This window comes from Scardinius erythrophthalmus (genome assembly GCF_964197995.2).
Source record: "Scardinius erythrophthalmus genome assembly, chromosome: 7".
Classification (NCBI taxonomy): domain Eukaryota; kingdom Metazoa; phylum Chordata; class Actinopteri; order Cypriniformes; family Leuciscidae; genus Scardinius; species Scardinius erythrophthalmus.
The window spans coordinates 24,131,332-24,154,584 of NC_138227.1; the positions used below are offsets into that span (position 1 = coordinate 24,131,332).

The 23,253-nt window shown below is 36.1% G+C and overlaps 1 protein-coding gene across 1 annotated transcript in view; it reads right to left on the reverse strand.

The window, feature by feature from the left end:
- frem2b (FRAS1 related extracellular matrix 2b) overlaps positions 1-23,253 on the reverse strand; it is a 79,387-nt gene that overhangs the window by 14,059 nt on the left and 42,075 nt on the right. The window contains 11 exon segments of the mRNA XM_081369693.1: positions 949-1,252; positions 1,469-1,624; positions 1,730-1,860; positions 3,507-3,689; positions 4,482-4,646; positions 4,786-4,983; positions 5,082-5,291; positions 11,097-11,246; positions 21,813-22,044; positions 22,046-22,068; positions 22,280-22,405. Of these exon segments, the coding sequence (XP_081225819.1) occupies positions 949-1,252; positions 1,469-1,624; positions 1,730-1,860; positions 3,507-3,689; positions 4,482-4,646; positions 4,786-4,983; positions 5,082-5,291; positions 11,097-11,246; positions 21,813-22,044; positions 22,046-22,068; positions 22,280-22,405 (1,878 nt within the window).

The following is a 23,253-nucleotide window of genomic DNA, read 5'->3' on the forward strand; positions in this document are numbered from 1 at the left end:
CTTGCTACTGCTAAGTCACATACAATAATCCATAAACCAATTCATGTCCTCATAAACCACGAGTAAACACACACAAATGTTGTAAAACTCGCGCAAGACATGGTGTTCTAAAAACACTGCGCTCAAGTTAAAATCATTTCTACTTTTAAAAAACTCTCGAGACCTTGTGTTTTTCCCCCATTTCACTGCCCATCTCACCTTTTTCTAAGCAAAAACGCGTTCTGTATGTATGCTCGTGATTCTTTAGCTCCGCCCACTCGGCACGCCTCCAGCCGCTCGATTTTTTCCGGAAAGACTCGGTACAGCCTATCTTTCTTTTATAAATATAATAAAACTAAAGACTTTTTGGAGATATGAAGGATGCAATACTACTCTATAGGTACTCAAGATTAATATGAGATTGACTGAAATTGAGTGTTTCACCCCCCCCCCCTTTAATCACTTAGAATCTGCTATGGTTATGCTTTGTTATTTAAAGTTTTTCAGTTCACTTATGAATTTGTTTTAAGCTCCATTCTTTAGGCCCTTGAAGTTGAATGCACTTCAAAATGGCGGTGGTGTTTCCCCAAAGAAAAAGTGCTTAGGTAAGTTTGCAAGTCTATGTCTAAAAGTGGAGTTAAACGCAGTCCAGCAAAGTGTAATTCTGACTTTTTTTCTCCGATTTGCTAGATATAAACTCGCAATTGCAAGTTATAAAGTCAGAAAGGCACGTTAGAAAGTCAGAATTGTGAGATATAAACTCGCAATTCTGACGTTTTTATAGCATAGCAAGGCTAAAATTTTATCAAGATAAAATGATGCAGAGCTCTAGAAAAAAAAATAATAATACATAAATAAATCAGAAAATTAAATCAGACAACCACTTGTCTTTTCATCTTATTTTCATTTATTTTTTGGGCCCAGAAATGTTCTAAAACTGGTGCTAATTCTGTAATGCACTAAACTCACCGTCTTCCTGGCTTATGGAAACTATGGGGCTGGTGAGCTCCAGGCCTTCATCCCCATTTGAGTTGACAGCCCGGGCTGCACACTGAACACGCGAGCCTGCCTGGAAATACACTGAGTCTAATGTGATTGTTTTGGAGGAGGTGAAGAAGGTGTCAAAATCCACCTCCTTCATGGGGCTGGTCACACCATCAGGTCCTGTAGGGGCACTGACCAGCCAGCGGTACCGGGTCAGGGTGTTATTGATGTGCTCCGAAACACAGATGGAGCCCGTCCGGTCAAAGTCAGGATACTTGGAGTTGCATGACTATAATAAATATAGAAATAAATTAACATACTGTATATCCTGTATATATACTGTATGATGGAGACAGACAGACAGACAGATAGACAGATAGATAGATAGATAGATAGATAGATAGATAGATAGATAGATAGATAGATAGATAGATAGATAGATAGATAGATAGATAGATAGATAGATAGATAGATAGATAGATAGATAGATAGATAGTGAACCTACCGTGACACAGAGTACGGGATATCCTGCGGCTGGCTGAGTATCTCTTGTCCTGCTTGTATCATCGTACTGCAACAGAGACACCACCACTGGCACAGAGGGGAAGGTCACGTCAGCCATACTGTTCGCCTCTTCAATGTAGATGATGGCTTTGGTGACCTGAAGGTTTGGAAGAGAAGCTATAATGTACACAGTGTGGGTCTAATAGACAGCAAGATTATATACCTTGTTTCCATATTCCAGGGCAAGCTTATTTTGGAGTACCTGAATTTCTGCTACCATGTTCTCATCAGGTTTGAGGTGGACCGTGAAGGCCTCTCTCATCTCTCGCACACCATCATACAGGATTTCCACCTCTACAATGTGCTCTGTCTCTCCCTCTTTAAACTCCACATCTGCAGTTGGGAAATTGCCATATTGACAATTATATTCTTGGTAGTATTTATTATATTTAAATCAACATAAATTATATTAATATAACAAATACTATTAGGAATACAATTGTTTTTCTATTTAAATCAGCATAAAATAGGTAAACTGAAAAATAATTGTATTCATATAGTAGTATTTGTTATATTTACTTATTACATGGCTTTGTGGAATCCTTGATTCTAATTGGTCAATAGTGCCATCCAGTGTTATGTTAATCCCAGATAACAACCGCTTCAAAACAGATAACGCAGGCTCATCCGGGTTACTGAAGTCATCAGTGCAAGGAACGGTTTTTCTTTGTGGATGTTTTGTGTTTGGTGAGCTAATAAAATATTAAAACAAAATCAATATTTTGTGTACAGTTATTTAATTATGCCATCCAGTATTGTGGACTCGCTCTCTCTTGTTTCATACAAATGCAGCCATTTTGTGACTATTGTATTGTAAAATAAAAGTTTATCGATTTATCAATTTTTTTTTATCGATTAACAGTATCGATTTTAAAACAGTTTAATCTGAAATCAATATATCTAATCCCCATAATTATTTATGTGGCGAAATGCTATGTAATAAGTGGTATGACTGTATACTATTTCTTAAATGTCCGTTTAGTTTGATCTTGCTGCGCTGCAACGGCTCTCTCCGCAAAGCTTTGTGTTTAAAGACTAAATAAAATATTTCAACTCAGACCAATATTTCGTGTCTAATTATTTACTTATGTGGCAAGTAGCCGTGTAATAAGCGGGATAATGTACATCCAGCCGGATTTTCTCAAAATACCCCCCTTAAAGGTACAGCGGAGGATTTTATTTTTCCGGGTGGATCATCAAGACTATTGGTCCTCCTAAGTGTCAATCATTCTGGTGATATGTTTACGTAAGGCAGTCGTACGTGCTCGTGCACACGACTCACACAATGGCGTGCGCTCAAAACACAGGTTGGGCTTCCCACTGATGCTTCAGTCGTGAAGTTTCTACTTGACAGGTAAAGTTTGGCATGCTATTTGGAGAAATCCATTTAAAATCACTGCTAGTAAAAGTTAATGTAAGCTATGATTAGCTCGTGCATACGTTTAATAGGCGTTCCCTCTCGGGAGCAGGTAGAGTGTTGCGCATGTGCATTTTTTCAAAAAGTGGAGAGGGCGGTTCTTTTCTAAAATTCGGGAAAATACCTTTAAGGCTGATTAAGATCCTCATCACCCTGTCGGGGGTTATTCTGAGAGAACCACCGGCTGGATGTACATCATCCCTTACATAATTTATACTGATTTAAAAGAAAAAAAGCTGTTGTTTTCATAGTAGTATTTGTTTTAAATCAGAATACATTAGGTAAATATAACATACTACTATGATAAATACAAATACTAAAAACTTTTTTTACAGTAATGAAAAATCTTTTTTTTCATTCTATCTTATTCAATTTATTCTTTTGTATAAGGTTACTGTGAATGTGGGTTGGGAATGTTTTTATTGTTATGAAAATGCTTAATGTTCTTTGATCAGCATCATTTGCAAGTTAAAATTATGATTTTGGGGTAAAACATGTTCTTGTGAAATTCCCCGGTGAGTTGTCTTACAAAACTGTGCTATGAAGTTGTGTTTGAACCCACCCTCAGAGATGGGATGGTAATCTTCTCCAGAGGAAGCTGAGCCGTCCTTTGTGTGGACCCGAACCACTGACACTTTGGATGTGTCTCCTGTCCTCTGGACTGGGATCCTCACCACTGAGATTTGCCCTGACTCACTGGGTTCACTGACACTGAACTTGGTTGCTCCAAACCTGATAATGGCCTCTGGGGAAGGAGGGTTGTGGGAAAGTTGAGATGTATGTCAGCACCGCATTATCACTTCAGTCAGTACTAATATCGACCAATCAGCTTGACCAGACTGATGATTAAAGATCTTTAAAGATTTAAAGGGATAGTTCACCCAAAAATGAAAATTCTGTCATCATTTACTTACCCTCAATTTATTCTAAACCTATATAAATTTCTTTATTCTGCTGTAACACAAAAGAAGATTTTAAAGAATGTCGGTAGCCAAACATTTGATGGACCCCATTGACTTCCATAGTATTTTTTTCCCATACTTTGGAAGTCAATGGGGCCAATCAACTGTTTAGTTATCCATATTCTTCAAAATATATTCTTTTGTGTTCAGCAGAAGAAATAAATTTATACAGGTTTGGAACAAATTTAGGGTGAGTAAATGATGACAGAATTTTTGGTCTGTAAAAGTATCCCTTTTAGTAGTGAACTCATAAATGTAGACAAAATCATACATTTATCTTTAAATTTATCTAGCAGATAAGTGCATTTAAATTCTACATTCTTTCTTTTTGATCCTGTTTGAAATATTTATTATGAAATAATGCATACTATTATACTAACGACTCTTTCCACATCTCCTATACATCTTTAAAATCAACATTTCTAAATTTCTAGATTAAAAAAAAACCTCACAGCCTTACAGTACATTTTCTGCTCTTAGGCCAATTAAGTACTTTCTAGGACAGGGATTAAAGAAATTGCAAGTGAACATAAGTGGGTACAGAAATGTGGGAAAGTAAGAGATAAAAGTCTTACTGTCAGCATCATCCTTTATCTTGATGAGTGTCTCATTCTGAGCCCCTATGGAGGCCCCAAACGGAGACTCACTTTTGGGGCTTCCCAGCACCAATCTCAGCTCCTCATCTTCCTCATGTTCAGTGTCATCCACGAGGATGAGGACACAAGGCTTCTCCACCTCACCTACACAAGTAACCATTTCAAGAGAGAGTTGTTGTTAAGAATGCATAAAATATGTCAGCACATCAAACAGCAAAATAATTATTTAGGAAAAATCAATGGATTTTCTTTCAGAATAAGTCTTAAACACACTTAATAATACCTGGTAAAAAGACAATGGTGGAGACGTCTGTGTTTGGCCTCTCATTGAAGTCCATCATGACTTGGGCTGTGCCTTGACGGCTGTAGCATCGCACACTTGACTTGTAGCTCAGATCTCCGCTCCGGTACACAATAGCAGAAATCTGTCCATCATTCTCATTACCCGTGTACGTAGGATCCCGGAATTGCACCTTGGGCACTAAAAAACAAGTCTCATATTTAAACATCATAATTGTTTTGGCCTTGTTTTTGCATACATTATTTAGCCTTTTTAAGGTTTCATATAAGACCGCTCACAATCTGAGATGGAGTCGTTGATGTAGATTGTAGCTTTTCCTGGTTCTCCCAATATGCCATTCATGGGCATACGGAGAACCAGCTCAAACTTCTCTGGCCCTTCTAGCACCGGCTGTCCCAGGTCATCCAGGATTGTAACCTTGAACGTCTGCATGTTGACGCCCGGGGAAAAGTCCAGGTTCTTACTAATCCCAACATAGTCCACACCAGCTGTATTAAAGATTTGAAGAAAGTCAGTGGGTCAATGGAGAAACAAATTAAGAAAGTTCAGTGACAAAAGAACCATTTCCTCTCACAGGTAAATTAACAGTGGGAAAATAAATGCCTCTCTCAGTATCATAGGACTGCAGGAATGGCCAACCTTTTTGTCCCGAATAAAGCAAAATAAATAAAGAACTGATATTATGCAAGGATGCAAAGAGAATAGCTACAAACCTCACAAATGCACTAACCAAAGTTCAAAACTGGTTAAGTCAAATTTGTCTCATTCTTAACACCAAAAAGACCGTTGTTATGATGTTTACAAAAAAACCCGTGAAGCCAAATACTGTAAAACTTGATTGTAAGACGCCCACTGAACAACCACCAACAAGAAGCATATCTACTGTGTTTTTGGGAGAAGAGGAATTGGAATTGGTAACTCAGTTTAAGTACCTTGGGGTTATACTAGATTCGAACCTCACTTTCACAAAACACATAAAAAAGGTAACTATTGCTATAAAATGTAATTTACATAATTACAAACAAATCAGGTCTTTCATTACAACAGAGGCTGCTAAATCCTACTGTATCTCCATTGTATGATTTTTTTTCTCACATTGAACACTGCTTTACATTCTGGTCATTTGCTAGTGTCACTGCACTAAAACCCCATTGATCAACTCTACAAAAAAGCAGTTAAGGTATTTGTTAGGAAACCACAGTCGTTTCACCTTAGTTCAATTTTAGAGAAGTATCAACTCCTAAGTTTTGAAAATCTCAAAGTATTTAAAAGTAGCTGTCTTATATATAGATCAATGAATGGAATGGCCTCACCACCCCTGGGGGATTTTATCAAAAAGAGAAACAGTGACAGTGAGACTAGTACTAGGTCAATTACTCGGGGGGGATTTTGAAGTACAATTTAGAAAATCTACTTTTGCACAAAACGTCCTTTCTATTAAAGGCTGCACAAATTGGAACAGTATGCCAATGGAAATTAGAGGTAGCCCCACTTTTGTTTTGTTTAAGAAACAGCTTAAAAGATGGCTGAATAACAATCAAAACTGCGAACATTAGGTAAGAACTATGTATAGGCACTTTAAAATATGTAACCCTGGATCACAAAACCAGTCACAAGTCGTACGGGTAAATTTGTGGTAATAGCCAACAATACATTGTATGGGTCAAAATTATCGATTTTTTTTTAATGCCAAAAATCATGTTCCATGAAGATATTTAGTCAATTTCCTAGCGTAAATATATAAAACATTTATTTTTGTGAGTGAATGCAGCACAATCGCGAACATAAATGCACAACTTTAAAGGAGATTTTCTCAATGTTTCGATTTTTTTGCACCCTCAGATTCCAGATTTTCAAATAGTCGTATCGCGGCCAAATATTGCCCTATCATAACAAACCATACATTTATTCAGCTTTCAGAAATCTCAATTTCGAAATATTTACCCATGTGACCTTTGTGGTCCAGGGTCACATATGCACTTGCAGATAGGTAGATATATATATTTATAACAAGCACTTTGGGATGTCTGTGCACAGGCATTTTAAAATACGCATTTTAAATAATTATTATAACAAGTACTTTATATAAGTATAGGTACTTTTAATTCTTTTTAGCTCTATATGTCTATTAGTTGTTATTTTTTTCTATGTCTGCCCTTACGAAAAAAAAGTATACTTCAAGTTCATTTTATGAAGTATACTTGAGTAATGTTCAAGTATATTTTTAAGTATACTTTATGTAGTAAGTATACTAATGTCAATATGTACTAGTAGTAAACTTGTAAGTGTACTACTTTAATACCGCTTGGGACTAAATTGGCCCACTTGAAGTATATAAAAGTATATGTTTAAGTGTACTATAAGTGTAACAGTAGTAAACTTTAAGTGCACAACTAGTTCATAATTATGTTTCTCATTTGTACTGCAAGTGAACTTATGAGTATACTATTTTAATACTTGTAGCAACTTTGAAGTATACTCTCAGTAAACTACTAGTTTAGTAGTTTTATACTACAAGTTTTCTTTTAATGTACTCTCAGTAAACTACTAGTTTAGTAGTTTTATACTACAAGTTTTCTTTTAGTGTACTCTCAGTAAACTACTAGTTTAGTAGTTGTATACTACAAGTTTACTGAGAGTACACTAAAAGAGTAAAAATAATATATAAATGGTAAACTATAAGTATGATGTTTAGTTTACTGAACTTTTTTTTGTTTACTAAACTGAACTTTAGTTTAATGATGTTTACTAAACTAGTAGTTTACTGAGAGTACATTAAAAGAAAACTTGTAATATAAAACTACTAAACTACTAGTTTAGTAGTTTTATTCTACAAGTTTTCTTTAAATGAACTTAACATTATACTTATAGTTTACTATTTATATACAATTTTTGCAGTTGCAGTAGGCCTACAGTATACTACTATGTTCAAATGTTATTTTTTCATACTTGAAAAATACCTTTAAAATTTTAAAAACATTTTATTAGCTTCATGCATCCTTTTTTATCAACACTCGAATGTCGGTAAGTTTCATAAAGAAAGGCAACATTTTGTTAAAATGTTGAGAAAATAGTTGAGAAAATCACTTTTTTGTCAAAGACTACGCCTTGATCAGATCCAGAACGATGATCAAAACACAGGTGGAGTTAGGGTTTGCAAACCGTTCCGTATAATACGGAATCGTTCCGTATTTGACACATACAAGTCTTGTTCCGTATTGAACTGATACGGAACGCACTTTGTTCCGTATTTTTGAGAATCAATTCAGTGCAGTGAAAAAAAAACCCGACGGTGCGGTAGATAGGCTACTAATTTCTCACCCGGATTGTCTATGATCAGCGTAGCGTTTTTAACATCTTGGAACATCATCAGAGAATGCCCTTTTAATTGGTCGTTTCAGTCATTGTGAGTCACGTATCGTAGCAACGATGACGACAAGTGACAACAGCGGGAAATGTAAAAAATGACTTCCTCCGAGCAGCCGGCGAAAAAGAAAAGAGCACAAAAATATAGAATTGAATGGGAAAATGACTACCCGTGGCTGGAATGCGTGAGGGACAATGAATACACGGCCGAGCGATGTCACGGTTCCTTGTCCGTCAGACGTCTCCAGCTGATATGGTAGGCTATGTAATTTTAAAACTCAAATTAGTTCATAAGAAAGTGATTATATTAAAAGAGATAGTACAGGTTTAGCCTAACATTGAAATCAAAAAAGTACACATGGAAAAAATAGCTGCACAATGTGCTTAGTCTGGAGGTTTATTTATTTCTGTGAGATTTTCCATGTGCATACAGGTGTTGTATTGCTTGAATGCAGTAGCCTATTTGAGTGCAATATTTTAGATTTTCTTTATTAGCTTTTTTATTTGTGTTTTTATATTATTGTTTTGCACTGGAAAGAAAGTTAACTATAATGGAAGTATAATTATATAAATATATTTGCACTACACCTCCTTAAAATGTTGTCTAATTAAATTAAAAATATATTTTTTTGCACTGGAAAGAACATTCTAGAAGTCAAATTCTATTGAATAAGTTTGCACAAGGCTACAGAAGTTTTGAATGTTAGATGTTGTATTTGTTTAAGTTAAAAATAACTTTAAGTTAAAAATAAATTATAAACTAAACAAATCCATGGTTCATTGTTGGCAAATGATCATGATAGGCTTTATATTTCACATCTAACTTATGTGGTTCAGTCTTGTATATTGATTAGGCCTACTTTGCTATTCTATAGGCCTATAAGTTGTATTATAATATACTACAATGTATTAAATATATAAATTAGTTTCCACAATATTCACCAGAAGTCATCATTTCAGGAGTTATTTTTTTTCCTAATTATTCCTTGGGGGCGTGTCCGGGGGCGTGTCACGGGGGCGTGTCCCCCGTTCCTTATTTTCATTTCAGAGAGTTGGCAACCCTAGGTGGAGTAGATCGAGTCCAACACTCCCAAAGCTTCACAGTCGTTTTCTCTTCATGGGTTAGGCCTACGCTTCATTTCATTTGGAAACATTAAGCAGTTTTGATTTACAAGCTGTTTAATGTTTGATAATCACATTATTTTACATTTGAGTGAGCAATCTTCTATCACATGTTTCACCTTCTTCTTCTCCTGTGTTTTGATCCAGAGATTCTGTACTAGAACTGTCATAGCGCCCCCTACCGTATACCAGTGAAAACATGGATAGCTGGAAAATTCAGTCAATGGTGGGGAAAAGTTTAAAGTAAATATGTACACTACCAGTGAACTAGCCTACACAAAAATTCAGATACGCAGAATTAAAAACATATCTGTTTTATATCAACATTTTAATCAATATTTTCAAACAAAGTTTCATAAGACTGTATATGAAAAACAATGTAAAAAAAGTATATTTAATAGGCTACTCGATCAAAAGAGTTAACACAACTACAAGCCAAGTATACTTTGAATAATTAAAATTTTAAGTATATCTCGATCAAAAGATTGAGTACAAGTATAGGCCAAATATACTTGGACTTTTCTCTCAGTATAACTCAAGTACACTTAAGTGTAATTAAGTATATTTTTGAGAAGTATATAAAATGTAGACTGAAAGTATACTTTCTTCTTTTTAGTTGAAAGTATACTAATAGAACACTTGAATAAACTTATTTTCCATGCTTATTTAATTTACTTTATAAGCTATTCCACCCGAAAGTTTGTTACTAGATAAAGCTGAACATGTTAGTTTATAAGACGTTATGTAATATTATGTTTTTAAAAAGTATTTAATAAGCTACTCAATCAAAATAGTAAACACAAGTACAAGCCAAGAATACTTAGAATACTTAATTATACTTTTAAGTATATCTCGATCAACAATAGGCCAAATATACTTGGTGACGTTTCTGTCAGTATAAGTCAAGTATACTTAAGTGCAATTTGAAGTATATTTCTGAGAAGTACATAAAGTATATTTCTGAGAAGTATATAAAGTATATTTCTGAGAAGTATATAAAAAGTAGACTGAAAGTATACTTTCTTATTTTTAGTTTAAAAGAAGTATACTAATAGAACACTTGAATAAACTTCTTTTTCGTAAGGGTGGGACTACGGATGGAAATTAGCATTGTGCTAAATCCGGCGTATTTGCATCAACTTATATTGTACGTTCATCAATATGCACTGTCCCATTCAAATATTTTTTTTTTTTTTAAATATTAGACTGATAAAAGAATACATTTGTGGTTAGCAGTGTTGGGTGTAATTAATTACTAAATGATCTATTAACTGTAATTTAATTACTTTTCCCTTGAAAAGAAGGTCCCCGGTTCGAGTCCCGGCTCAGCCAGGAGTCTTTTCTGTGTCCCAGTGTCGGCATGGGTTTCCTCCGGGTGCTCCGGTTTCCCCCACAGTCCAAAGACATGCAGGTTAGGTGAATTGTACTTGCCAAATTGTTGTAGGAGTGAGTGTGAGTGTGAATGTGTCTCAGTGCTCGGTTGTGTCAGAAAGGGCATCCGGTGGAAAACCTGTGCCAAATCAAATGTGTGTGTGTGTGTGTGTCAAGCGGACCCTGCAAATGAGCGGGAATAACGCTAGGAAGATGGATGGAGTATTTTTAGATCATGGTAGATAGAGGCACTGAAGACATTGTCAGTTTTGCAAAGCTTGTGCGGCTTGTAACAGCATATAATTGTCTCATGGTGTGGATTTCTCAAAATACAAGGTCGACAATGTATTATATTAACCGAACATGTTGACAGTAATTATATATAAAAGCGTCTGCACCAAGAACTGCCATACATGTGTCTGTCTGATACATACCTTCGGCTGAAACAGGGTCAGTCTTTCGAGACCGCACTGTGACCGTTCCGGTTTTGGAAAGATCACTTCCTGTTCTCCAAACCCGGACTTCGACATAACCGTCACTCTCATCTACATGGTACTCCATTTCTCCGAAATAAAATACTGGTGCTGTTAGAAATAAAGAGAGATGTTTAATGGAAGGAACAATCTAGATATAAGAATGATCACTACACGAGTAATGTCATAAGATAAAATTAAATATTTAGAAGAACTGTTATTGTTCATTTTATGAAAGTCAGTGGGGTCCAAAACAACACAGGACCCCTGTGAATTTAATTATATGGACAAAGAAACCCAAATATATTTTGTGTTCCATAGAAGAAGTCATACAGGTTTGTATTGAGGGTGAATAAATTATGACAAATTATCCCTTTAAGAATGAGGAACTGTCTGAGGCAGCTTTGACAAAAGGTACAGGGATGAGACAGACGGGCTAGCATGGACCTGTCTGTCTGCAATTAACACTTTACCCATCTTAGAATTCAGTGCCAAATCCTTGTTCATAGCTCACAAACACCTTATCTGCTGGTGAAAGGTCTATGTCACACTCAGCTTCCAAATGTGTTTTCTTGGAAGACACAGTGTCATGTCCTGAATCTGATTGAGAGTAAGACATTGAGGGTGTTGAAGGAGTTTAAGCCTCTATACGTCCACGGTAGGAAGCGCATCTAAGCCCAAGGAAAATAAACAAAATGTGTGACTAGACTCTTTTCCTCTCGGTTTATTCTTGTGTGGCATTGAGGACTCACACGACGTGATAAAAAAAAAAAAAAACAGCAGGTTAATTGTTTACCCCTAAACCAGCACTGAACTGTTGATGCATTAGGATGGAGTGCATTGATGAGGTCATGCGGGGTGTTTGGAGGGTTTTTTACATTAAAAAGCTTAAAACAGAACCACTTCAGCATTTGAGCTTTTGTTAGGGCCCATCATAGAATGATTTTACCAGTCAAAGAGTTATTCAAGCTCCAACTCTTACATTATGAGGAAATACTGACAGGGACAAAGTAAGTTGAGTGACAGAAATAGTTCACGGAAAAATTAAATTTCTGTCAAATTTTCCATGCCACATTATGCCAGGTTTGACATCTGAATGCATGTCTTTTGATTGATTACCAAGTGGTGCATTCTAACGTTTAGTTTAGAATTTAGAGTTAGTTTAGAAGAAAACACAAGTTTGAAAGTTAATGTGACAGAATTTTTGGTTTTAAAAAATCCTCAAAAATGAATAAATACTCAGAATGAATTCTGAAGGATCATGTGACAATGATGCCATCACAGAAATAATTTAATCAATCATTTTAAAATATATTCAAATAGAAAACAGCTATATTGAATTGAACAAATTGAATTGAGAAACAGATTTATTCTGTGGTTAAGTCTTGTTTTTATCATTTGAGATTAATAGCGAAGGTGAAACCATTTTTGTCCACGCGTGATCTCGAAAAACTTATTCATGCTTTTATATTTACAAGACTAGATTACTGCAATTCACTATATGTCGGCATAAATAAAACACTGATTAATCGTTTACAACTAGTCCAGAATGCTGCTGCGAGGCTTTTGACAGGTACTCGTAAGAGAGACCACATTACCCCAGTTTTGAGCTCTTTAAAATGGCTACCGATCGACTACAGAATACATTTTAAAATTGTATTTTTTGTTTATAAATCATTGCATGGTATGGCTCCTTTGTATTTGTCAAATCTGATTAAGAAAAATAAACCAAAACGGTCTTTGAGGTCAGCTGACCAGCTGATTTTAACGACTCCTCGAACAAAACGGAGAAGTGGAGATCGAGCTTTTGTAGCGATAGCTTTCTATCAGATTGGAACCTACACTAACTGTTTTTAAACACAAGCTTAAAGAATACCTCTTAGCATCAGCCTTTAATGGGGTATAATAATTGTTCTAGTAGGCTATTAAACTGAGGGGTTTATTTTGCTGTTATTTAACTGTGGCGTTAATGTTGTGTGTTTTATAGTTGTCTATGTGTTTTGTACAGCACTTTGTTCAACGACCAGTTGTGTAAAAGTGCTTAATAAATAAATAAATGAAATGAATGAATGAATTGTAATAATATTTTTTTTGTTCTGTATTTTTGATCAAATAAATGCAGCCTTGGTAAGCATAAGATACTTTTTATAAACATAAGTGGTGCTTTTGTATTCCAAAATTGCCATCGCAATACAGCTGATTACTATTGCTTAATTATGAGCACTAGTAAAAATTTTGTATTTCACATTTCCTTTTTAATGTGCTGAAACTACTAAATTAACGACTTGCATTAATGATCAAAGGCTAAACTTAAACTCACAAAAAAGTTGACATGCTTCACCTGCAATAAAACGCTCATAACAATCGTGTGAAGTTGTGTAAAAGCTCACCGGGGGCTAATATGTCTTTAGGCACTGCCTAGAGTTTTGTGTCCAAGGGCGAAAATTGTTCAATGATGTGAAAATCCCATTATAAAACGTAGAGTTCAGAAAAACAGAGAGGCAGTTATCTCCAGCTTTATCTAGGTCTTGGAGACACATTAAATATAATTGCATGATGTGCCTTGGCACTGCCAGAGCCTGTCCCTGCAGAGACATAAAGTACTGTGGGCGATCAGAAGGTGATATAAAATGAGTGCTTTGGTTTTGCTAGTTGTGTGGGTGCGTTTTGGTGTGTGTCTCACTGCTCCCACAATCAGATAAGGTTCATTTGTAAAAGGTACAAACAGTGAGCTTCAAAGCACCACAGTCCATTAACTGAAAGGCAAGCCATTGGCTCCTACATGACCCAAACCCAAACTCAGGCGCATCAAAGGGTGGATCAGGTTACCCATGTGGCAGTCTGCCTTGGTGCTAGTGGGCTAAATTTGGACAACTGAGGGTTTTCTTTTCTTTAAAGGTTCTGCAGTTAGGGTACACTAATGCATTATCTTTCCAAAACTTGAATTATCTGGCCTGTAGCCTATAGTGCACTCTGAAATTCACTCTTAACTGGCATTTTACCGCTTTGGTCAAAAGCTGCTCTTTAAAGTAACTCCAGCCAACAACCTTTTCACAAGGACAGAGCCAGAAGACATTAATGCACAGCTCCTTCTCACCTCATTTCAACTCTCTGTAATTAAACCTTCAGGTGGAAAAAGCCGAAACAAACCAGGGAAATGCAATCATTTCAAAGACTATGATTTCTGAAACATAAAATGTTTCTTCCTATTTCTAAAATATTATTTAGTGTGACATGGCCAACGATAGCATCTTTATTTATTTATTACTAAATTACTAAATCAGTAATTTCACTTAAATGACAATTAATAGCTAATTTGAAATTACTGAACTTAAATATACGAGCTTGATAAAAATGATCATTCTAGAATAAAATTTCAGATGGAACTTAGAGGCTTTTGCATCTGAACTCTTCATACATATATATATATATATATATATATATATACAGTGCTATGCATAAGTTTAGACACCCATGCTAAAGTTGACTAAAAAGAGGAATAAAAAATCATCTTTTGGAAATTGAACTTAATGCCTTAATTTAAAAAAATAGGAAAAATCCAACCTTTAAGGACACCAATTTTCTTTGTGAATGAATAATGTATCGTGAATAAATAAATGTTCTTCCTTAAAATACAGGGTGCATAAGTTTGGACACCCCTATGCTAAATTCCCATAGAGGCAGGCAGATTTTTATTTTTAAAGACCAGTTACTTCATGGATCCAGGATACTATGCATCCTGATAAAGTTCCCTTGGCCTTTGGAATTAAAATAGCCCCACATCATCACATAGCCTTCACCATACCTAGAGATTGGCATGGAGTACTTTCCATAAGATCATCTCTCAACGCAAATCAAACCAGCTATTAGGCTAACTGAAATAAAACCATGCCAATCTCTAGGTATGGTGAAGGCTATGTGATGATGTGAACATAGGGGTGTCCAAACTTATGCACCCTGTATTTTAAGGAAGAACATTTATTTATTTACAATACATTATTCATTCACAAAGAAAATTGGTGTCCTTAAAGGTTGGATTTTTCCTAATTTTTTTAATTAAGGCATTAAGTTCAATTTCCAAAAGATGATTTTTTATTCCTCTTTTTAGTCAACTTTAGCATGGGTGTCTAAACTTATGCATAGCACTATATATACACTATATATATATATATATATATATATATATATATATATATATATATATATAGCACAGTTTACATCTGATTTAAAGACTTGGCATTAGCCTGGGGAGAGAGGCAGAAAGTACCCAGGGAGTCTGGTGTGCGGTTCACACATCTACGCACAGACACGTTTGTGCGCTTGAACTTTCCTTAGCATTCCCACAGAGTGACAGCATTTATAAAAAGCAAAGACCTCTGGGTGCAAGAAAATGGCAGAACACATTATCACAGCGCTAAGTGTTTTTCAGAGAGAACACATTGTACACCTTTCCACAGGAGCTCTCAAATGAATCTGAATTAATTTTTTCCTGAAAAAAGCACCAGGACAGGTAATTTTTGTGCAAAAAAACAGGTCACATTTACTTCAACAGCAAAAAAAGCAAAAGCCATTTATGTTAACATTGCTTCACTGATTACAAAATTACCTGCATGTAATATGGAGACCATATGAATGATTTCAGTCACACATTCCAAGTTCTATATGCTCAAAAGTCATGAGATTTAGATTCCTTTTAAATTTAAACATCTGATGAATAGATATTTAACATTTTTAATTATTTCGAATTAGCCATGAATCATTAAATGCTGTTATTGTTGATAAAATCTTTCTTTAACTAACCAGGAATAAACAAACAGTTTCACAACAGGACTTCACCACAGGAAATCTGCCTCGTCTCCCCCAGGCTGACCCAGAATCGGAAGACTGAATCTTAATAATAGGCTCCAGACAGACAGCCACCTACACTCATTTTGCTCCCTCCGGATACTCCCTTCCATCTCTCTCTCCAAGTGGTTCATAATCATAGCTTTATTAGCCCAACACACATTCACTACCTGACATCAAGCAGCATATTAGTGAGCCCGATCCTTGGGTGCAAGTATCCTCTTGTTTTACTGTTACAACAACTCAAGCGCAGTTCTTTCTCTTCGCTTACGAGAGTGATTTTTGTCGTATCCAGCGGCAGTTACTGTAGCGTGCAAGAACACGTACCCAACACACTCATTATCAACAAACAGATTTTCTACATGTGATGTTGCCAGCTGATTTCTGTTACCAATTCAATTACAGAAGGCTTCTGAGGACCAAATGTTTCTGTTTATTCTAAGTGCGTGCTTGTCTGTCACTCTAAGTGCTCGAGCTTGTTACAACAGGATGGATTCTGATTGGCTGCCATTGTTTTTATCATTCTTTAAGGAGAACTCCGGTCAATTTTAACATTGAGCTAATTTTTTTGTCAATTTGGAGTGCTGTCAGTACAGAGAACAACGACAAAAATCGGTGTTGCCTACACCGTGTTATCCTCTTTTTAAAATTTGCACCCTGTTGACTTCAATGGGGCAAGTACTAAACCTGCTTTTAGCCTCTTAACATCCTTGATGTGTCATTACAAGTGCACAGGTCATGTGAGTGATTCCTTCAGAGTGAACACGCGGTGAATCTGACTGCAGTAGATGTGAAAGATATGGATAAAAATGATGTTATTTAAGCCAGCTGAAATAACATCATTTTTATCCATATCTTTCACATCTACTGCAGTCAGATTCACCCGTGTTCACTCTGAAGGAATCACTCACATTTTCTGTGCACTTGTAATGACACATCAAGGATGTTAAGAGGCTAAAAGCAGGTTTAAAACTTGCCCCATTGAAGTCAACAGGGTGCAAATTTTAAAAAGAGGATAACACGGTGTAGGCAACACCGATTTTTGTCATTGTTCTCTGTACTGACAGCACTCCAAATTGACAAAAAAATTAGCTCAATGTTAAAATTGACCGGAGTTCTCCTTTAAGCTGGATAAAATTGTTCTGAAAGTGATTTCAACAATATTGTTTCTCTGTGCCGTTATCCTCTGCTATTCTTTAATATTAAGAACGATTTGTAGAACAATATCTTTATCGTTATCTTAGTTATAGCCCTTAGTGTGAACGGGCCTTAAGGTTCAGAGGTAAAGGTAGAAAAATGAAAATACCCCTTTCTCACTATAAGCTAAAACAACAGAAATCAATAGAAAGTCCCAACCTGGAGAGTAAAACAAACGTGTGTGAGAAACTCAGTACAGACAGAATAGAGTAGTAGTACTAGAGGTAAAGCCTGTAAGAGAGGTCTATCTATCTATCTATCTATCTATCTATCTATCCATCCATCCATCCATCCATCCATCCATCCACCCACCCGTCGCGTATTTTTTTAAATAAAAAAAAACTACCAAAGAAAAAAAAAGTCAAGTGTAAGCAGACTATTTTTACCCGGTGTTGCTGCTGTCTGTGCGTGCTTTGAGTACTCTAAGTAGGTGGCACTCAATAAGCTGACACGGAGCTGTCTTTTCTAAAAACAGTCGATCAGGTTTCAGGTGTATGCGTCATTTGCAAAGGCGAACGAGCACTGCTGTCAGACAGTAGCTCCAGGCGATGTTTTCGTTCTTTCTTTCTTTTTTTTTTCTTCTTCTTCTTGCGGAAATTCTTGACATCAGCCAAGAATCTGGACTGGAAAACAAAATAACAATGAAGATACAAACAAAGCCAGTTTCTACAAGGCAGTGTTGTCCTCCACCCTGTGTATTTATCCTTGACAAATCACCCGTACGAAACATGATCAACCTGCAAACTGATATGCTTAAGAGACTTCCAAATTTCATTTACGTCACCTTGAAAATCAAGAGCAGATTTAAAACTGAAAAAGTGCTAAACAAAATATCTTTAGTAAAATCTATCTATCTATCTATCTATCTATCTATCTATCTATCTATCTATCTATCTATCTATCTATCTATCTATCTATCTATCTATCTATCTATCTATCTATCTATCTATCTATCTATCTATCTATCTATCTATCTATCTATCTATCTATCTATCTATCTATCTATCTATCTAGTTTAAAGTTTGGTTTATTTATATAGCACCATATAAACAGCAGCAGCTGACCAATGTGCTTTACAACATTGGATCAAATAAATACAAGCAAAAGCAGTAGAAAACTAATTTCACAAATAAAATCAGAGACAATTTTCACACTAAATAGCAAAAGAAAATCAAAATACTAACAGATGTCAAATACAAAAATAATCATCAAGGAACATTAAAAGCAATGGAAAAATATTGAGTTTAAAGCAAAGATTTAAAAACCTGTAATGTAGGAGCAAATCTAATGTGAACTGCCAACCTATTCCAGAGTTTAGGGCCCGCAACAGCAAAGGCACGTTCTCCTCTTTGTTTTAATCTGGCTCAGAAAACAGTGAGCAATCTATGACTACCGTAGCGAAGAGCTCGAGAAGGGTTATGTAGAGATATAAGTTCAGATAGATATGAGGGTGCTAAGTTGTTTAGGGACTTAAAAACAAAAACTAGGGTTTTAAACTCCACTCTAAACCACACAGGAAGCCAATGCAATGATACTAACACAAGAGTAATGTGAGTGAATTTACAGAGGCCCAATAAAAGACTTGCTGCACGCAATTTGGACCAACTTGAGACGGACCAAGGAAGTAGCGTTCATTCCGCAATACAGTGAGTTACAGTAGTCTAAACGTGATGATATAAAAAATGAATTATTCTGTCAAAGTCTTGAAAAGAGAGAAAAGGCTTAATTTTGGAAAGAAGACAGAGATGAAAGAAACAAGATCTAACCACTGAGTTCACTTGTTTGTCAAGTTTCAACTCCCTGTCAAGCCAAACGCCTAAGTTTTTAACAAGAGTTTTGGCTTGAGATGCTTGAGATGTGACATGATGATCATTAACAAACTTTGTGTGACATCCAGATTTACATCCTCCAAACTCCTATCTATCTATCTATTATCTATCTATCTATCTATCTATCTATCTATCTATCTATCTATCTATCTATCTATCTATCTATCTATCTATCTATCTATCTATCTATCTATCTATCTATCTATCTATCTATCTATCTATCTATCTATCTATCTATCTATCTATCTATCTATCTATCTATCTATCTATCTGCAAACACAGTCAATTATCACCTAAAAGTCAGCAAAGCAGCTGTAATGAAACAGTCACCATTGATCACAGTCACTTGATCTCCCACACTACCCCAAATGCTTCCTGTCAATGTTTCACTTTCCTTACATTTGGAATGGCTTGGTGACATTCCGGACAGAGTTACAGATTGAAAAATATTCTCTGAAGTCGACCCTCGTAAAAATCCTGACAGAGACATCAACGTGGCACCACAGTTGTGCTGACGCCTCCAGAGCTGACCCTGGAGTCTCAAACACGGCGTTTCGACACGTAACGGTTTAAATTACATCACAGCGACCAACTGTTGGGAATTTCAGGCATGTAACCTCTGTCCTCTAAAAATAAGGACACTTTAAACACCATAAAATGTTTCCATAAATAGTAATAAAATCAGTCTTATCCACGATTCAATTGCCCAGAGATAGGGAAGCTTTGGCAAAGGCAGGCTGTCTATCGCCTGATTTCCCTGCTGTTTTGTTTTCCATGAGATTTTTTTATGAAAGATTTGCTTGTATAAACCAGATTACTTCAAAAGGTGTTATACATCAAACACAAACTGAATAAATTTAATTTGCTGAAGTTTTATCTTCTGGCGTGTGTGTGTGAATGCAAATAGATTTCAGACCTCCCACAAACTTGAGGGCTCCTTTTTTCCCAACAGAATCAGAGTTTCATGTAGGTAGAAATTAAAAATCAGCGTTTTTTGTTGGATCTTTTACTTCCAGTGTACCCCATCTGTGTAGGATAAGCATCGGTCTCAGGAGATAGCCGGGCAGCTGTGAGGGGAGGGGAGGCCCGGAGGTGTTGCTGAACAAAGAGGCACCGTGGGGAGATATGATACAGAACAGCACCTGTAACTACGCCTGGAGATGAGCGATAAGGTGCTTTCTGGGGCACAGACGCACGTGTGCACACGACTGAACACTGCTTTCTACTTCGTATTGGATAGTCTTGTTTTTGGTGCACATTTAGGGCCAGATTTACTAACAGCTTGCGCCAGCGCCAACCCTCTTTTGGTGTTAGAAAATTACTGTCAGGATTTACTAATGACAGGCAGTGAAAAATTTGCACTGAAAAGGTGTTGACAGGGTTATTTTTGTGGCTGACCTTATTGCATATGCATTTGTGGGAGTTTCCCTTTCAGATGCAACATTTATGAGAGGAGAGTATTGAAATGAATCATGCAATGTGATTTACTAAGGTTTGCGCTAGTCGATTTACTGGTATTTACGCCATTATTTAAAGACCAAAAAAAGTCTTAAACCAGACGCTAATTTGAGCTCTTCTTGGTAGATTGTGTTGGTCATTATGAAAATGATCCGGTGTTTGTGTTCTTTAATTTGGGTGTCGTCAGTAGATCATGCGCAGAACTTTCCACTCCAATCTGTGCTTTTTTTGGCATTGCACTCTCGTGCTTATTTGCCCTGTTTAGTTTAATTGTACATCAAATTGAATTTAAAGGATAAAATATACACGACAGGATCTGTTATATATGTTTTGTTTATCAATAAAGGGAAATTAATTATGCTCACCCAATGTCAGTTCTTCGCATATAACTTTAGAATGGCTTTAGTATTTATTATAAAAGTTAAATAATTCAATGATAATTGCATTGTATGGAAAAAAAATATACACATGTTTTGAGCAACATGAGGATGAGTAAATGATAACAGAATTTTCATTTAATTATGAATTCAACTATATTAAATTATAAAAAATATTTAGAATTAAATAAAAATTTCATCACAAAAATCTTTTTTTTTTTTCTCAAGCACAGCTTCACTTTGAAAAGTTCAGACAGGTTGCTCTTTGAAGCACCAAAAAGAAAGAAAGAAAGAAATCCAAAACACCATATTGGAATAATAACAATCTCTCTACAGACAAAATAATCAATTCTCCCCACTTTAAGGTGAGGCTGCACCCTTCTATGCTTTCATACTTCAGGAATTATGGCTGGAAAATCGTTTCAAGGTTTGCTGTGGTGTTCAATAAATCCTAAGAATTTAGATTAAACATTCAGTGTGATCTTGCTTTCAGATTTCTGCGCTAGATCGCTACGGGACAGTGTTAAAACAAAGCCTCCGACAGCTTCCCAGACTGCTGCCTCGTATGGAAGCACCTGTCAAGACATTATTTTCAAACGTCTGAGCCTGCAAGTGCCCCAAAGATTTAAAAGAACAGTTTGTTTTATAAGATGCCCTGCTTAAAAATTCAGAGCGCTCATAAATTATTTAAGAATTCTCCAGTCTTTGTGTGCATTGCTTAAGCAGTGTAAAACACTACTGATTACGTGAAGTCCCACTCAAAAGGCCCTGCAACTGTTACAAACTCTTGCGATTACATTTTCCATGTACTGCAGAACTTAATCCCACAGGATCATTTATATATTTTTTTAATGCCTCTGATCATCAACCTCAAACTACTCTCTTTTGGTGAAACAGTATTACGAAACTGAAATATAAACAGCAAGCACGCCAAACAAATCAAACACATCCAACACAGTGAAGATTCTCACCATCATCTGCATCGGGCAGGATGGTCACTCTGGTGGTGGGGAACTCCTGACTCAAACGGCCGCCCATGGGCATGCTTAGGGTGACATTAAAGCTTTCCTCTGCCTCGTAGAGGGAGTCATCGATGACGACGACACGGCAGTGCCTCTCTGTCTCGCCCTTATCGAAACGCAGCACACTGTGGTGTTCCTCGGGTCGGGAAATGTAGTCAGAGTAGGAAAGCACTGTGGTTGGTGGGAACCGTGCCCTTGGCTGTACCTGCACGGAATAGGATGAAGGGAAGATTAGAGGAAGTTTTGAGCATTCACATTTAATCTCACAGGTTTAGTCAGGGACAAACGCCATTTTAAAGTCTAAACATGCAGTTGAAGAATTCTGATAAGTTTAAAAGTTCACGAAGTTTGATTTGGTTAGTAAAGAATAGAAATACCTTTAAGTAAAGTTTCATTCAGTTCCAATCATAATTCACCTTGTTGTGTGAAGCAGACCACCATGAGCTCTTGACTGACATCTCCAGATCTTCGCACAGGAATCAGAAGTTCTCCGATATCTTCCTCAATCGTGTATGTAGCCAAGGGGATGAACACTGTGCATTCTAGGGCAAAAAGCAACTATCACATTTAGTATAAATGCACATAAAACTTTATAGACAAAGAAAGAAAAGAGTTACAGAAATCATCATTTTGTGAGTAGCTTCATCAGTTCAGATGGATTCGGTTGTGTTTCAGACCTAAAGTTCAGTCAAAGCTTGAAATTGATGTCTTCAAACAAACACCAAAGCTTCTAACCTTTTAAAAATGCATGTGTAACTTAAATTTCTGTTTCTGTATTTTTAATGTGGGATTGATCTCTCACAACTGCTGTCAAAAGGTTCAGAATTTCATAATAATTTAACAAACCAAAGATTCATGATAAGTAATTGTAGTGGGAGAGATAGAAATAACAACTCTTATCAGAAGTGTTGGGAATGGATCAAAAAAAAAAAAACAGGAATAGGAGTAGCACCGAAGAAAACACAGAAGATAGAATGAAAGTTAATACTATTGTGTGTTAAGCTCCATATATTCATGGGTTAAAAACCTTTGGCAACTTCACGGTCACCATTTCAATTACATTAAACCCCTTTATCTGTATAAGACTTGACTTTCAGTGAGTATTGGGACATTATGGCTGAGCAGCCCTCTAAGGACACTAACTGGGTTTTCTTTCAGAAAACGACATTAAAAACTTGATTATGTGCTTTGTAATCAAGAATAAAAGAAAAAAAGAAAACATAATGCTATGGTTATTTTGTAAGTGTAATAACAGTAAAGAGCACAAGATATTTTAGGGACATCAGGTGTGAAATTCTCCATCTTAAGAACAGCAGAGTAAGTGTAAGATCTATGGGGAAAGCTCATTCAGTCAGATAAGAGAACAAAGGGACTTGCTCCTGCTAAATCA